Here is a 16,728-nt window from a genome sequence, read left to right as displayed (position 1 = left end):
TAATAATATTAAATATAAAAAAAAAATGTAATTTTAATTTAAAAACTGTCAGGTGGGACATCTGAAGCCATCAGTCGTAAAAGAGGAGAGGGACAGAGAGAGAGAGAGAGAGCGGAATCGGAGGCGAGGGGAACGGAGAGGTGCGTGGGGAGAGACCGGGAGAAGAAATCTAACGGGAGGAAGATGAGACGGAGGAGACCAAAAGGAGGAAGGGATAGCACAGACAAATCGGGAGCACATCGGCCCATCGCGGAGTCAAGGTGAAAAAAGAGGAAACGAGAGTGAGCATCAGACTGGGAAAAAAAGAGGAAATATGATGAAAAGTATCTGTGTCTGGGCTTCACTTGGATTGGCAACGCAGATTCCCCAAAGCCACAGTGCGTGGTGTGCAGTGAGGTTCTGGCTAACAGTCTGAAGCTCTTATTTACGTCGCCACCTGAACACCAAGCATGCCAGTGCAAGTCAAAAGCCCCTTAATGTTTATATCGAAATTGGAGGAGTTACAAAACAGCCAAAAACAACTGGAGTCTCATTCATGTGTTGGTCTATAAATGACGCACTACGGGCTTCATATCTGGTTACAGAATAGCGAGAAAGGGGCTACCGCACACAATCACTGAAGACGTGAGCTCGCCAGCTGCCAGAGAGATGGTGGAATGTATGATTGGGGAGAAAGAAGCAAAAAAGTTGGACATGATCCCGGTGTCCAACAACACTGTGTCGCGCCGCATCGATGCTTTGTCCGAAGACATCCTGGCTGCATTAGTCGCTCATTAATTGTAAATTAAATGTGATAATCTGCCTCTGAGCCTGTGCGTGTGTGCTCGCATCAGTATTGCTCTTTAAAAGTGACGCCTTGTGTCACTGAAAGTTATTGAAACTTTGTTGCAGTGTTTCAGGGCGTTTTCACACCTTCAGTTCGTTTGCTTTGTTGCAGTTGCCCCTTTGTTCGGTTTGTGTTCACACTGCAACATTTAACAGCGGACTAAATCTTGTAAACAAATGCCACGCGCGAGCAAACTGTTCTCTCATTGGTCCGATTCTTATGCGGCTATGAAGGCTTAAAAGGCTCTGTTGCTTATTTTTTTTTCTTTTTTTAGTAAGGGGGGGGGGGGGGGTGCGCGAACCCGGTCGGGATGTAGAAGGGGGTGCGCGGCCTAAAAAGTTTGGGAACCGCTGACCTAACAGATCCTGATGTTACAAACAAAATGTATGATGGGCTTACAAAACACGACGTACAGCTGAAAATCAAACTACTCAACAGTGAATGAAGTTCAGAGCTCGAACGGCTACCAAATTAAAATGTTGCTCACATTAATCCTTAATAATCATCCAATAAAACTTTTGCTGAGTGAGATATAATACACTGCCTTATACTTGTAATAGTGTGTTTTTAAACTGTGTTATTGCTACAATTCTCAGGGATATTAATCAATGTCAAGGATATTAATCAATTTCCTGCATTTCTGCATTTTACTACTGTATTTTATTTCTTACACTGCTTTTTAGTGTTTTAATAACTGTTTTTAATGTTTCAACTAATGTTCTGAATTGTTTTTAAATCTCATTTTCTTCCTTATGTTTTGATGCTTTTAATGGTTTTATATGAAGCACTTTGAATTGCCTTGTTGTTGCCTTGTTTGCCTTGCCTCAAGCAAATTATCCGAGTACTTCATCATCCACCACTGGCATCAAAACATATATAATGAAATGTAATTGCATAGTAAAACAAGGCTGGAGGTTTTGGTTTTAATATTTTACATGTTTAATATTTTACATGTTTGCCATTCGGTCAAAATATCTGTGTTTACAAGCAATATGCAATTTGCTAATAACTTTCTTATTACACCACTTGTTATGTGGATTTATTTTTCTGATTTGAAGTCATATGTCACCTTTTATATTGTTATCTGAGACTTAGATTCATATTTAAAATGTTTAACTGTACTTTATGCTCTGTTCACTGCCTGCTGATATTGTAACGCATCTGTAACTTCTGAGGATGAATTGTTCTGTTTACAAGAATTCGGTTTATTTCACTTGAGCGCGCGCCACTTGTTGATCACAATCAATGGTTGATCAGTAAAAAATGTCTCTTCGTGCGTCACGTGTGATTTGCTCTCATTGATTACATCAGGTTGTTTTCATGCTTTACATAACGTTGATGAAAAGGCAAGGGAGACTTAAAAAAAAATAAGCTTGTCTGCCTGCGATTGCGGGACTCCCCCATCTCCGCGTCACGGACCGATCACGTGCTGGTGTTCGGCCAATCGGAGGCGGCGGAGAAGCGCAGCAGCAGCACTATAAATCAGACGTGGGAGCAATGGAAAAGCAGGAATGAAAGACAATAGAAAGCGCCACAAAGACCACGCTTCTAGAGGCTCTTATAAACTTTTGATATTTTCCTTTACTTAACACATACGGTAAGGGCTGCCGGACGTTTCCACACACACGGACCTCTGCTGCTGGATTTGTTCCCACAAGGATCAATTGTTGTCTTTTTGCGTGCTGCTGAAACTTTCTCTTTGTCTCTACTTGTTATGTCAACGTTCGGTTGTTGACTTCCCTCTTACATTAACCCGATGTAATGTGATCTTAAGTCAATGTTGATTTCTACTTCTTTTGTCTCCGACTGGTAGTTATATATTCGAGCAGCAGAGAACTAGAAGGGCTGCCGCTGGTTCACTGATGCTGCTGTTGTTGTATAATTAGTGTTCCCTTTTCCTTTCAACATTAACCTGAACCTTTTCTTTGTCAGCCTCGTGTGTTTTCTCATGACATCCTCTCTGTCTCCACTGTGGAAGGCTCACGGTCTGTCCTCTTCACTCTGCAGGTTTTGGTCAAGAAAATGGCCACCTCAACAAGTTCTAAGCTGAACAAAGCTGTTAAGCACCAGTACATGGACCTCCCTCAGGGGGACAAGGTCCAAGCCATGTACATCTGGATCGACGGTTCTGGAGAGGGACTGCGCTGCAAGACCAGAACTTTGGATTCTGAACCCAAGACGATCGAGGGTAAGATCTGGGCCCCCGATATGATCCGCGCGTCCACATGCACGGCATGCACTAAAACGTGATGTTTTTTTGAGACTTTGGAGTAGATGATTGATTTCAGGTGTTGTTGTTGTTGTTTCTTCTGTGTCAGATCTTCCTGAGTGGAACTTTGATGGCTCCAGCACGTACCAGTCAGAGGGCTCCAACAGCGACATGTTCCTGATCCCTGCAGCCATGTTCAGGGACCCGTTCAGAAAAGACCCCAACAAGCTGGTGCTCTGCGAAGTGCTCAAGTACAACGGCAAGCCTGCAGGTAAAAGCAGACACGAACAAGCCTGACAGCGGTTGCAGATAGAGCCGTCTTGAATCTCAGCTAATCCCCATTGTCATTCCAACAGAGACCAATCTGCGCAACACCTGTAAACGGATCATGAGCATGGTGGAGAATAACCACCCGTGGTTCGGTATGGAGCAGGAGTACACTATCCTGGGCACGGATGGACATCCCTTCGGCTGGCCCTCCAACGGCTTCCCTGGTCCACAAGGTGAGTTTCGGGTCTCTAGCTTGTCTCATTGTTCGTTGAAATATAATACGGCCAGCGCAGTTCTAATATTTACTTTCCTTCCGCCTGATTAGGGCCTTATTACTGCGCAGTGGGAGCAGATAAGGCGTACGGACGCGACGTAGTGGAGGCGCATTACAGAGCCTGTCTGTACGCTGGGGTTGACATCTGTGGCACCAATGCTGAAGTCATGCCAGCTCAGGTATTGTCCCTTTGTCTTTTCATTTTTTCCATTGTCTCACTTCAACATTTTTTGTTGTCAAATTGTGTAATAACTAATTCACGATCAGTTAATAACGCAGTCTCTGTTGTGTTTCAGTGGGAGTTCCAGGTCGGGCCTTGTGAAGGCATCAACATGGGGGACCATCTGTGGGTTGCTCGCTTCATCCTTCACAGAGTGTGTGAGGATTTCGGCGTGGTGGTCTCCTTTGACCCCAAACCGATCACGGGGAACTGGAACGGCGCCGGCTGCCACACCAACTTCAGCACCAAGGAGATGCGAGAGGACGGCGGACTGAAGTAAGAAAGAGTTTTCCGTTTGCTGCAGGGTTGTAAATTACTGTGTTATGGTTGTTTTAATTGAGGTTTTTGAGTATCTTTTCCCTAATTCCCTTTCCTTCGCAGAATCATTGAGGAGTCGATCGAGAGGCTGGCGAAGAGACACATGTACCACATCCGGGCCTACGACCCCAAAGGCGGGCTCGACAATGCCAGGCGCCTCACCGGCCGCCACGAAACCTCGAGCATCAACGAGTTCTCGGCTGGCGTGGCCAATCGGGGCGCCAGCATTCGCATCCCTCGCTCGGTGGGGCAGGACAAGAAGGGCTACTTCGAGGACCGCCGTCCGTCTGCCAACTGCGACCCTTACATCGTCACAGAGGCCATGGTGCGCACGTGTTTACTCAAGGAAGAGGGAGAGGAGCCCACAGATCACAGCAAATGAACAGTCTTAAGACCAAGTGTCGTTACCATTACTGTATCTAGCCATGTCTTTTTTCCCCCAGATTTTATGGATTGATCTTTACCATTCTCAATAGTTTACTTGACAGGTGAAATAATAATTGAGGTACACCTGCATTCTTTGTGCGTTCAGTTGTATGCAGCAAGTCTTAATCTCCAACAAAAACATGTTTTGTCATGGCTGATATATATATGTGTAGAATGACATAACCGTACTGTGTTTAACTTGTACTGATGAAATACTGTCCATAACTGCGGCAGGGTTTTTCTGTAGATCTTGTAACTCTGACAAATGTAAGCCAATCTACTTTTGTATGGTTTATTTTTTTAATAATCCATATATGTTTTTCCATGTGTCATTGTCAAAGAAATGAATGAATTAATCCCACGTGCGTCCTGTTTTGCCTCAAGTTCAATTCTGACATGCCTGTTGGTCACATGCAGACTGTCGGCTGATTTGAATCTCTGAAATGTGACCGGCATGAAGGGGAAATGTGCTGTAACGTTAAACAAATGGTGGCTACTTAAGGCACGGGAACATTCACGTCTTCCCACTTATGCAAAACGGACCAAGTGGAGCTGCCTTCAAAAGTTTTGACAGGATTATGATGAACTGTGAAGGCACGTGAGCGCAGTAACTTTGCTGACTCTCTTATATGCCACAGGTCAATGCAAACACAATGGTCGAGCTGTCTATGGACTCGTTCTTAAAGTAGTCCAGGAAAGTAAAGACAGGGAGGGGAGCTCCTTCCAGAAATCCTGAAAAGACCTGAAAACCCATCAAAAACATTTTTAACAGTTCGTGGTACCGGCATTACTAACCGCATCACATTAGCTTCTGCTATTAGTTGCTAACTACTAAATAATATAATATAGCAATTTGAGTACACATTTTCACAGTTAAATGCATCAAAATAAAACAGAAATTAAAACTGAGAAGTTAATAACTGCTATTCACTAATAATATTGTATTTTATGTATAGTGAATTTGTCTTTGAGTGATTTATCCTTAACATGTCGGCATTTTGCCTAAATTTAAAGGTGAGGTTCTGAGGTTCACCAGGTAAACACTGGGGCATAAAAAGTATTGTAGTTACCGAATCACTTCATTCAGTGAAACTGCAGGTGTGTTTGTCACACTGTAAGATGTAGGGACTGCACACCACTGGATGGACGGTTTACCTTATAGGGACAGAATTGGTGTCCCCAATATAGTGAGTAGTGCGATAGTGAATGTATATTGCATTTAATTATTTCCTTAAAGCTATATAATAGTTCTAGTAATAATAGCTCTATGTTTTCTTCTTCTTGACTTAGCGTGGATGCCCTAAAGTAAAACTGGAGTCACTGTGCGAGTGGTGCCATTTGCCCACAGGAATGTAAATGAACAAATCACATTGCTTGCATTGGCCTCCTTAAATCCGTCCATCAGCTCAGAAAATGTTACTGCACACAAATGCCACTTGGAAAGAGACATATCATTCAGACATTCAGTCAGTGGCTCAGTGTCCTTTTTCAGTACAAAGTAAGAAGGGGAGTCACTTTTACTGCAAACAAACTATTGATTGAGTCTGTCAGCACATACTGTGGTGATACCTGAGGAGGTTGACATTCTTTTGAAATGTCTTTTCTTACGTGTGCATGTTTTGTATTGAACATTTACTGGCGCACAACCCATTGGCCTGTTCCCATTGCATTACAAGTGGAGCCCCTCCTCGGTGTCTCCCGTGTTATCCGACCCCATTGTGTACTGTCTGTGTACAGATAAACATTGATAATTCAGATAAGATAACCCGGGCTGATTTGGACAAAGAGGAGGTCTCATGAAGAAGACCATTATGCCTAGAGCCTTGTTTCCATGGCAGCCGGAGTCTAAACTCAGGCAATCTGGTGTGGGGAAAAGAGGCGGGGGTGGGGCTCTATACCAGGCTATTGCATAACAACAGGCAGGTCAAGAATAGGCATAGCGCACAGAACAAAAGGACACAAACTGAAACTCTTTTTAAAACATACATAATCTTACTTTGTCCTTTTCATCACACGACACAGATTATTCATAGTAAATAAAGTAAATTCAATCACAGGCTCTAGAATTAATTGGGTGTCTTGAGTCCAAACAGCAAATGAAGCACCATGAGATTAGCTCTAATCTCATCACATGTATGCAGTCTCCTCTGCTTTGGAGGCCCTATAAGCCTCACCGCTATCACTCTTCACAAGAGATTTGCTGTGTCACTGTCCCACCCCTCCCCCTCATCCTCAACCCCCCACAGAGCCTTATCCTGTGCGGCGGTGGGTTTCACGACATGCAGTGAAAACTGTCGCAGCCTTTGGTGGCCTGATGATCGGAAACTTGAGCAGCTGTGAAAGCAGAGCGGCACAGCGAGACCGAGAGGTTAGAGAACCCTGGATGGAGGAGCACGGACCGAGATCAGACCGCCGTCAGACGTCATCAACATGCCAAACGAGCACATGGCGGCCGAGATCAGACCGCCGTCAGACGTCATCAACATGCCAAACGAGCACATGGCGGCCGAGATCAGACCGCCGTCAGACGTCAACAACATGCCAAACGAGCACATGGCGGCCGAGATCAGACCGCCGTCAGACGTCAACAACATGCCAAACGAGCACATGGCGGCCGAGATCAGACCGCCGTCAGACGTCAACAACATGCCAAACGAGCACATGGCGGCCGAGATCAGACCGCCGTCAGACGTCAACAACATGCCAAACGAGCACATGGCGGCCGAGATCAGACCGCCGTCAGACGTCAACAACATGCCAAACGAGCACATGGCGGCCGAGATCAGCCGGCGTCAGACGTCAACAACATGCCAAACGAGCACATGGCGGCCGAGATCAGACCGCCGTCAGACGTCAACAACATGCCAAACGAGCACATGGCGGCCGAGATCAGACCGCCGTCAGACGTCAACAACATGCCAAACGAGCACATGGCGGCCGAGATCAGACCGCCGTCAGACGTCAACAACATGCCAAACGAGCACATGGCGGCCGAGATCAGACCGCCGTCAGACGTCAACAACATGCCAAACGAGCACATGGCGGCCGAGATCAGACCGCCGTCAGACGTCAACAACATGCCAAACGAGCACATGGCGGCCGAGATCAGACCGCCGTCAGACGTCAACAACATGCCAAACGAGCACATGGCGGCCGAGATCAGCCGGCGTCAGACGTCAACAACATGCCAAACGAGCACATGGCGGCCGAGATCAGACCGCCGTCAGACGTCAACAACATGCCAAACGAGCACATGGCGGCCGAGATCAGACCGCCGTCAGACGTCAACAACATGCCAAACGAGCACATGGCGGCCGAGATCAGACCGCCGTCAGACGTCAACAACATGCCAAACGAGCACATGGCGGTTGTGTGATCAGAGCTGCCCTGACTGTAACTGTTGAGTCTGACCTCAAACCTCAGATCGTGTATGTGACTATTACATTGAATATAGTTACTCTATCTTCGGATGGATAATGGGACATAACATTGTCCAGTTCAGGTTACATCACAAATTCAGCACGTAAAACCGCAGTAATGTTTGGACAAGGAGCTCCCTTGTGTGCGTGTCACATTATGGCTGTCCAACGGATGCACCACAGCTGACCCTGTGAAAATAAACATGTGAGTGTGTGACAGGCCTAATAATAAGTCCAATGCATGTTAACATACACACTGCAGGCACACATCTGAATTCCCAGGATTCGTGGGATGAATCAAAGATTAGCTCCGCTTTTAATTACAATTTCCGTAATTTAGGTAACGCACACGTTTGTTTTCTTACTGAGCGTTAGATGAGAAGATCGATGCCACTGTCATGACTGTAGGATAAATATGAAGCTATACAGCCAGGAGACAGTCAGCTTAGCTGAGCATGAACACTGGATGCATGTGCCATTTCTTTTAACCTTTGGAAAGAACCACGCTAGCTGTTGCCCCTTGCTTCCAGACTTTATGCTAAGCTAACTGTCTCTTGGTGGAAGCTTTAAGGCAGGGGTGTCAAACTCATTTTCACTCTGGGGCCACATCAGCATCACGGTCGCCCTCAAAGGGCCGGTTGTAAATGTAACCACTCCTAACATATTTAGTTTAGTTTCCCGGGATATCTGTGACTTCCACAACACGTACTAAGCAGAAATAGAGGTTATTTTTTCCATGGTTAATGGCGGACAGTTGAACGGCTTTCAGGGCGATAAGCCCCGCCCCCTCTCCGACGCGTCCAGTGCGAATGAACACAAATAGCCCCCGGTGAGACCAGCGGCGCGAATGGCTCAACTCAAAGTTTTTTTATACTCAAACATCTCCGCTCGATGTGAACTTTGAATTGGAACAGTACTTGGGCTGAGACTGATGACGTTTCACAAGTCCACGAGTTTACAAGTGCAGAGAAGTACGCATGTTGAGAAAGGCACGATCACTTGTTGGAAATCCTCTTTATGGGCTGTTGCATCTCCTGTCCACCTGTTGTGATAGTTTTAATGTCGGCACACAGACAACATGCTATCTCATCACTTCGACTTTCTATCTCATAATTTCGACCATGGGGATATTTTTATTTTCACATCTAACTTTTAATTTTTGTAAAAAAAATAATAATAATAAAAATATTTTTTCTTTTTTTTTTTTTTTTTTTTGCTGGCGGATTCGCGGGCCACATAAAATGACGTGGCGGGCCGGATGCGGCCCGCGGGCCGTATGTTTGACACCCCTGCTTTAAGGAATTTAAAGCAACAGTTTAACATTTTTGGAAAATATGCTCATCAAGAAAGATTCACCCTCATATCCGTTTGTTTAGTATAAAACTACAGCCAACAGCGAATTAGCTTAGCATAAAGACTAGAGAGGGGGGAACAGCTGCCTGGCTCTGCCAACCAGCACTTCGAATTAACATGCTACATCTGATTTGTTTAATCTGTACAAAGACCAAAATGTGTAAAAATCGCAATGTGTCGTTTAATGAGGGGTTACATGACTGTGACGTTTTACTAATGTCAATTTGTGAGCTTCAGAGGTGTTCAAAGGGTTTTATATTATAATCTATTATAATCACTTTTGTGGTTTGTTTTGTACAAAGTGTATGAAAAATGGACAGTCTCTACAAAATGTCAGTTCTGAAACTTTTTCTATGTCAACATCTCCTACTCATTCTGTGAAAACACGAAACATTTCACCCTTTTACACCCACACAGAGGAGCCCCTCGTAAAAAGGGGTTCTGAGTTGACGGGAACACTTTTAAAGTTAATACAGAGACCTGCTTTGTGGCCAGTCACAGTTCCCCACCATATTGTTGACAAATACAAACCGACCAGGAATTTTAGATTTGTCCCCCAACGTGCCAAGCAGTTTTGTGTTGTATCCATATCAGTGTGATCGTATGTGTTTGCTGCACGCTTAAATAGCACGTAAAGTAAGCTGAACTTCACTAAATAGCACCGCAAACAAAAGAAGTCGTAAACATGGGTCAAAGCGTCACCTGTTTTTGGCCTCGATGATTGGCTGAGCAGACACTTTTTCCCCTCTTATCCTGTTTTTCTGAACACGGCTGGGACAGAGAGTTCTCTCTTTTTTTCATGTCTACATGTGTCTGCTACTCTGGGGCATTTTGTTCTTTTTCTGCCAGGTTTTAAAGAGCCTTTTGTAATGACTTCATCACAACAAACAAGTCTTTGCCCTGCAGGACAACATAATCAGTAATAAACTCCTCTTATAACCATTGTTCCTTTTTCCACCGTTTCTCTGAATGTAATCACACAACATCAATTCATCAATGCTAATGTTTACGATTCCAGAGTTGTTTTCACAATTGATCTATTTGGACTTTCATTCTGGACTGTTTCTTTCACCAGTCCTCTCGTTGTGCGTTCTCCTCCCCCGCTGCCCCGGCCTTCAGGAACCGTGAAGGCAACACCACCCCCACCCTCCAGCTCTGAAGATCATGGAATTTTACAATGGTCACACCAGTAAGCAAAGAGTGAACAGAAACTAGACACAGACATGGCCCTGACATAAAAAACACCTCAATCTGCAGTTCTGGGGAAAGGTCCTGACACAGCTGTACCTTTTACATTTCTTCGTGTTCTTTCTGCCATGTGTTTTTAGTGTTCAGTGCCCAATCAACATCTTATCTATTTTATGTCTGTTTCATGCTCTACGCATTGAGCCGGCATGCTGTCCGAAAAAAGAAAACTAGCCTGAGACAAATGGACAAAGGGGATTCCTTTTTGCCTTAAAGCCTGAGATCCACTGAAGACAGGCTGACTCAATGCTTCCTTTGGTTTTGCTGACTTTTGCAAGTTTTGATGTAATGCCAGTTAACACCCCTTGTTTTTCACTTTCCAAAAACGAGATAATGAGTGGCCCTGCATTGAAATGTTTGAATATGTTTTGGGTGATCCAATCACAAGTGAACAGTGCTAAGTAGATAGACAGATCGATAGACTTTATTTCAGACTCGGGGTCCATACAGACAGATACATAAAAAAACAGACAAACAATAAAAGTACATAGGCCTAGCAATGCCTTACAAAGAGACAGCTGTTCCAATGTCGCCACAGCTGGGACTGGTAGCGTGTGGTGCTAAACCTTATGTTGGTTAAAACAAGTATGATCCCATTTACAGAGTCATTCAGTCGACAGATGAATTTGTACATGAAATTTCTTAAAACAGTTTGGAAAGTGTTGACTCGTGCAGCCACAAACATTTCACTGGCACTACTCCATCTTTGTCTCTTTAAAAGTATTCTCATGGCGTCATTGTACGCGACTTGAAGTCTCTGTAAACTCTTTTTTTCGTAGTTTGACCACAAGTGTGCCGTGTAGAGTGGAGTACAATATGCTCTGAACAGAGACATCTTCACTCCATCTGTACACAGACCAAACTTGCGTGAGAGACTGTTTGTTGTGCAGACATCATACCACATTGCCTGGAAATGTCGTTATCGTCAGTCATGTGTTCTGTTAAAAAATTACCATGATATTTTAATTCACTACAGACACCAAGATTATTGTCAGACAATTTGAAGTCAGGGAAGTTTAGACATTTGTCCTCTTGAGTTCTACAGATCAGGATAGCACTCTTACTGGCGTTGTATTTGATGTCATGTTCCACACCGTACACAGTACATATAGTGAGGAGCTGCTGAAGACCAGCGCTAGAAGGACTAAAGATCACCAGATCATCTGCATACATGATGTGATTAACCAGAGTATTTACAATCATGCACCCAGTAGTACAGGCTTTCAGTTGCTTGGACAGATCATCAATATACAGATTAAACAGAATTGGGGACAAAATTCCCCCAAAATAACCCCAAATGGGGCTGACACACTTTTACCCCATTTTACTTGCATACTCTGGTGCTCATACCAGTAAGCCAGAATTCTCACTATGTATGTGGGGACACCTCTTTGGCTCAGTTTAAAAAATAATTTACTATGATTAACACGATCAAAAGCTTTGGAGGCATCAATACAGTTTTTCTCGATTGCTAAGACACATTTCTTGAAACGGTCACCCATTCTCTCAAAACTGTAAACACAAAACCTCATCTTCAAGCACTATTTACAAAACCTCTGAATCCTCTTGCAAAATGAAACTTTCGCCTCAAAACAGTTTTACCTGTGCTGAAAATCAAACACTGCTCTCAAATCATAAACAAAGTGATCAAAATAATATACACTATCAAGCAGTCAGTAAACAATACACCAATAAATAGAAAACACATTGTTCAAAACATATAGTTCTCAGGGAGAAGTAGATTTTTAATCTCAAAACAAAATTTCATATGAACGAAAACATGTTCTATGACAGTAGCTCAAAATTGATCAGAAATTACTACTGTGCTTTGCTCTTTGCAATTTATTTTGTTCTTCCTCCTCCTTGTACCCCTATTTTTACAGCACTGTACCCTGCAGCTCACAAACGTGTCCGTTGTCTCTGTGATACTGTAATTTTTGTTCTTTGTTGATATGAACCTGCAGCCAGTCAAACTCTATTGAGCAGTCAGTACTGTGACTGTAACAAATAGAAAGCACGATGTCCTCTCACATTGTTTCTTCTATCCATTCTCAGACTTTCTCCTTCCCACCTTCAACCACCTGTTGAACCACCTCTCTGAACTGGCTTATATTGGTTGTGTCACATCATTTGATACAAGTGAAATCAATTTTGAGTGATTGTGTTTAATCAATGACATGTGTTCTCTATTTGTATTTGATTGTTGCCACTTGTGTTTACCAGTATGGATGACATGTGCATTAGAGTGCAGAATGTGTTTTGAGACTGAGAATGTGTTTAGAGTTTTGCTGAAAAGTCTAAGTGAGATCTGAAAATTGTGTTTTACCATGTGAAATAGTTTAAGGTATTGACAACAGACTGCACAATTAGCTAAATGAGTTCAGGCAACTGAGAACTTTGTTCAGCCAATGGGTTTTAGTGTTTTAGCAATTGAGAAAAACTGTAAATGATCTTGAAGGACCATGCCCACTATAACGGTCTCTTGCTCCTGAGTGAATATAGCTCTCCTTCTACCTGCATGTGGCAGCCTTGCAGTTCTACAAAAAGTAGATGTGCAGTTACAAAAAATATTCATGCAGTACAATACATACAGTGATGAACTTTACAAATGTCTATTGAAACAGCTGCATATAGTGTCGTACAGTCAATTTGCAATTACAAAAATACAGTAGCATACTGTACCTGTTCTCTTCTCTGAATGTCCTTACTATGGTGGACACAGAAAATCGGCTCAAATTGGGGTGCAGTCTAAGTCCTGCTTCCCTCATTGTCAGTCTGTGGACTATAACATGGTCTATGACTGTTGCTCGAATTTCATCAGATATTTCCACTCTTTGTCTTCCTCTTCCTATTCGTCCTCCTCTTCCTCGTCCTCTCACATTGTTTCTTCTATCCATTCTCAGACTTTCTCCTTCCCACCTTCAACCACCTGTTTGCGCTCTAACCTGGCTAATATTGGTTGTGTCACATCATTTGATACAAGTGAAATCAATTTTGAGTGATTGTGTTGAATCAATGACATGTGTTCTCTATTTGTATTTGATTGTTGCCACTTGTGTTTACCAGTATGGATGACATGTGCATTAGAGTGCAGAATGTGTTTTGAGACTGAGAATGTGTTTAGAGTTTTGCTGAAAAGTCGAAGTGAGATCTGCAAATTGTGTTTTACCATGTGACACAGTTTAAGGTATTGACAACAGACTGCACTATTAGCTCAATGAGTTCAGGCAACTGAGAACTTTGTTCAGCCAATGGGTTTTAGTGTTTTAGCAATTGAGAAAAACTGTAATCAATGACATGTGTTCTCTATTTGTATTTGATTGTTGCCACTTGTGTTTACCAGTGTGGATGACATGTGCATTAGAGTGCAGAATGTGTTTTGAGACTGAGAATGTGTTTAGAGTTTTGCTGAAAAGTCGAAGTGAGATCTGCAAATTGTGTTTTACCATGTGACACAGTTTAAGGTATTGACAACAGACTGCACAATCAGCTCAATGAGTTCAGGCAACTGAGAACTTTGTTCAGCCAATGGGTTTTAGTGTTTTAGCAATTGAGAAAAACTGTAAAACACATAAGAAGTGATGAGTTTTGACCTCTGTATTTGTTTACAATGTCCTTTAAGGCATATATACACAAGTCTGTGCCATGTTTGGCTTTGAAGCCGAACTGGTGATCTGTGGAGGTGATGAAGTCCTGTCTTCTGTCCAGCAGAATTCTTTCTAGGACTTTTGACAGGACGCTGGCCAAAGCAATGGGCCTGTAATTCCCTAGGCTACATACTTCACCAGCTTTGTTTTTAATGACTGGCACTAAGAGAACAGACAGCATTGAGTCTGGTAACAAGCAGTGAATCATGAAGCCAGTAAAACAAATAGCGAGGAGAGGAGCTAACCTCGGACTAGCATATTTAAGGTGTTCAGCAGTAATATGGTCTAAGCCAGCGGTTCCCAAACTTTTTAGGCCGCGCACCCCCTTCTACATCCCGACCGGGTTCGCGCACCCCCACCCCCCTTACTAAAAAAAAAAAAAAAGAAGCAACAGAGCCTTTTAAGCCTTCATAGCCACATAAGAATCGGACCAATGAGAGAACAGTTTGCTCGCGCGTGGCATTTGTTTACAAGATTTAGTCCGCTGTTAAATGTTGCAGTGTGAACACAAACCGAACAAAGGAGCAACTGCAACAAAGCAAACGAACTGAAGGTGTGAAAACGCCCTGAAACACTGCAACAAAGTTTCAATAACTTTCAGTGACACAAGGCGTCACTTTTAAAGAGCAATACGGATGCGAGCACACACGCACAGGCTCAGAGGCAGATTATCACATTTAATTTACAATTAATGAGCGACTAATGTAGCCAGGATGTCTTCGGACAAAGCATCGATGCGGCGCGACACAGTGTTGTTGGACACCGGGATCATGTCCAACTTTTTTGCTTCTTTCTCCCCAATCATACATTCCACCATCTCTCTGGCAGCTGGCGAGCTCACGTCTTCGGCGATTGTGTGCGGTAGCCCCTTTCTCGCTATTCTGTAACCAGATATGAAGCCCGTAGTGCGTCATTTATAGACCAACACATGAATGAGACTCCAGTTGTTTTTGGCTGTTTTGTAACTCCTCCAATTTCGATATAAAGAATGTAAGGGGCTTTTGACTTGCACTGGCATGCTTGGTGTTCAGGTGGCGACGTAAATAAGAGCTTCAGACTGTTAGCCAGAACCTCACTGCACACCACGCACTGTGGCTTTGGGGAATCTGCGTTGCCAATCCAAGTGAAGCCCAGACACAGATCATTTTCATCATATTTCCTCTTTTTTTCCCAGTCTGATGCTCACTCTCGTTTCCTCTTTTTTCACCTTGACTCCGCGATGGGCCGATGTGCTCCCGATTTGTCTGTGCTATCCCTTCCTCCTTTCGGTCTCCTCCGTCTCATCTTCCTCTGACTCTGGCTCGATTTCTTCTCCCGGTCTCTCCCCAACGCACCTCTCCGTTCCCCTCGCCTCCGATTCCTCTCTCTCTCTCTGTCCCTCTCCTCTTTTACGACTGATAGCTTCAGATGTCCCACCTGACAGTTTTTAAATTAAAATTACATTTTTTTTTTATATTTAATATTATTACACCATCAGACCGCCATTACACTTTTCCTCTCGCGCACCCCCTAGAGGCAGCTCGCGCACCCCCAGGGGTGCGCGCACCCCACTTTGGGAATCCCTGGTCTAAGCCACTTGCTTTGCCTTCAGACAGTTTGTTGATAGCTTGGTGCACCTCATATGATGTAATTGCCATTGACTCATTACTCTCAGAACTGTCCACGCTGTACAAATCACTTTTGATGCAGTTAAATAAGGTGCTATAATGCTGTCGCCATAACTCAGCAATGTTGTCTGTTCCTGAGATTCCATCTATAGTGCATGGTAAAGATGTTTTACAGTTAAGAGCTCTCACTTCTTTCCAAAAATCAATCTATCCAAAATTTCAGTTTCTGTTTGTATTTTGTCATCTGACTCACCAAGAAAGCAATTAAGAGTAGTTCCCAAAGTGTCCCTTTTAGATGTTAATAGAAAAAAAAGGCAGGCACAGTGACAATAGAGCAGAGAATGAAGTCCTTCAGCCATACCATTATTCCTTTAACTTACTTCCACAGTTGGGATGATTTATGGAAAAAAAGGGAGAGACAAGAGAAAGCAGCAAGGTGGCACTTTGATGAGGGAGACTGCCCATCAACTGGGATCCTGCAGTTTAGGAGACGACGTTAGAAAACACTGGAACCCTCCCAGCACACTGACACTCTCACGTGTCCTTTGAGATCAGATCAGTGCTTTAGGACAACAGTTCCTTGTACTATTTTTAGACTCTGCATTAGATTTGTCCATTCTGCATTCCATTGGCAGTGCCAAGCTTGTTAGCTTTCTTCTAAATATGATATATGATTTACCGAACAAGTCATTATTGGCCACAAATGTGCAGCTTTAAAGACACAAAAGAAATCATTCCACCAGCAGTTTAATTTGTGCAATAATACAAGACAAATCAAATATGTTCTATTAAATACTAGGCTACAAAGCTGCATGAAAGAAATCACCCAAAAAGCCAAATTTACATGGAAAGAATGTACTGGATAGTATAACTACATAAAGTCTGCATTAAGAGGTTTGAAGTGGGTCGTGTAA

The 16,728-nt window shown here is 43.4% G+C and overlaps 1 protein-coding gene across 1 annotated transcript; it reads left to right on the top strand.

The window, feature by feature from the left end:
• Positions 1 to 2,294: 2,294 nt before the first annotated feature.
• On the top strand, positions 2,295 to 4,898 carry glulb (glutamate-ammonia ligase (glutamine synthase) b). The gene is made up of 7 exons (XM_079266770.1): positions 2,295 to 2,423; positions 2,834 to 3,014; positions 3,145 to 3,306; positions 3,392 to 3,538; positions 3,631 to 3,758; positions 3,876 to 4,075; positions 4,181 to 4,898. The coding sequence occupies exons 2-7, from the start codon at positions 2,849 to 2,851 to the stop codon at positions 4,497 to 4,499; spliced, it is 1,122 nt and encodes a 373-aa protein (XP_079122896.1). The 5' UTR covers positions 2,295 to 2,423; positions 2,834 to 2,848; the 3' UTR covers positions 4,500 to 4,898.
• The last annotated feature ends 11,830 nt before the right edge of the window (positions 4,899 to 16,728 follow it).

This window comes from Melanostigma gelatinosum (assembly GCF_949748355.1).
Source record: "Melanostigma gelatinosum genome assembly, chromosome: 4".
Classification (NCBI taxonomy): Eukaryota; Metazoa; Chordata; class Actinopteri; order Perciformes; family Zoarcidae; genus Melanostigma; species Melanostigma gelatinosum.
This window is presented reverse-complemented; position numbering and strand designations above follow the sequence as displayed.

Excerpts from the sequence above, each read along its gene's own strand:
- glulb (XM_079266770.1), top strand. The coding sequence starts at position 2,849 with ATGGCCACCTCAACAAGTTCTAAGCTGAACAAAGCTGTTAAGCACCAG. Across the intron at positions 3,759-3,875 it reads CTGAAGTCATGCCAGCTCAG|TGGGAGTTCCAGGTCGGGCC; the intron begins GTATTGTCCCTT and ends GTTGTGTTTCAG. Across the intron at positions 4,076-4,180 it reads CGAGAGGACGGCGGACTGAA|AATCATTGAGGAGTCGATCG; the intron begins GTAAGAAAGAGT and ends TTTCCTTCGCAG.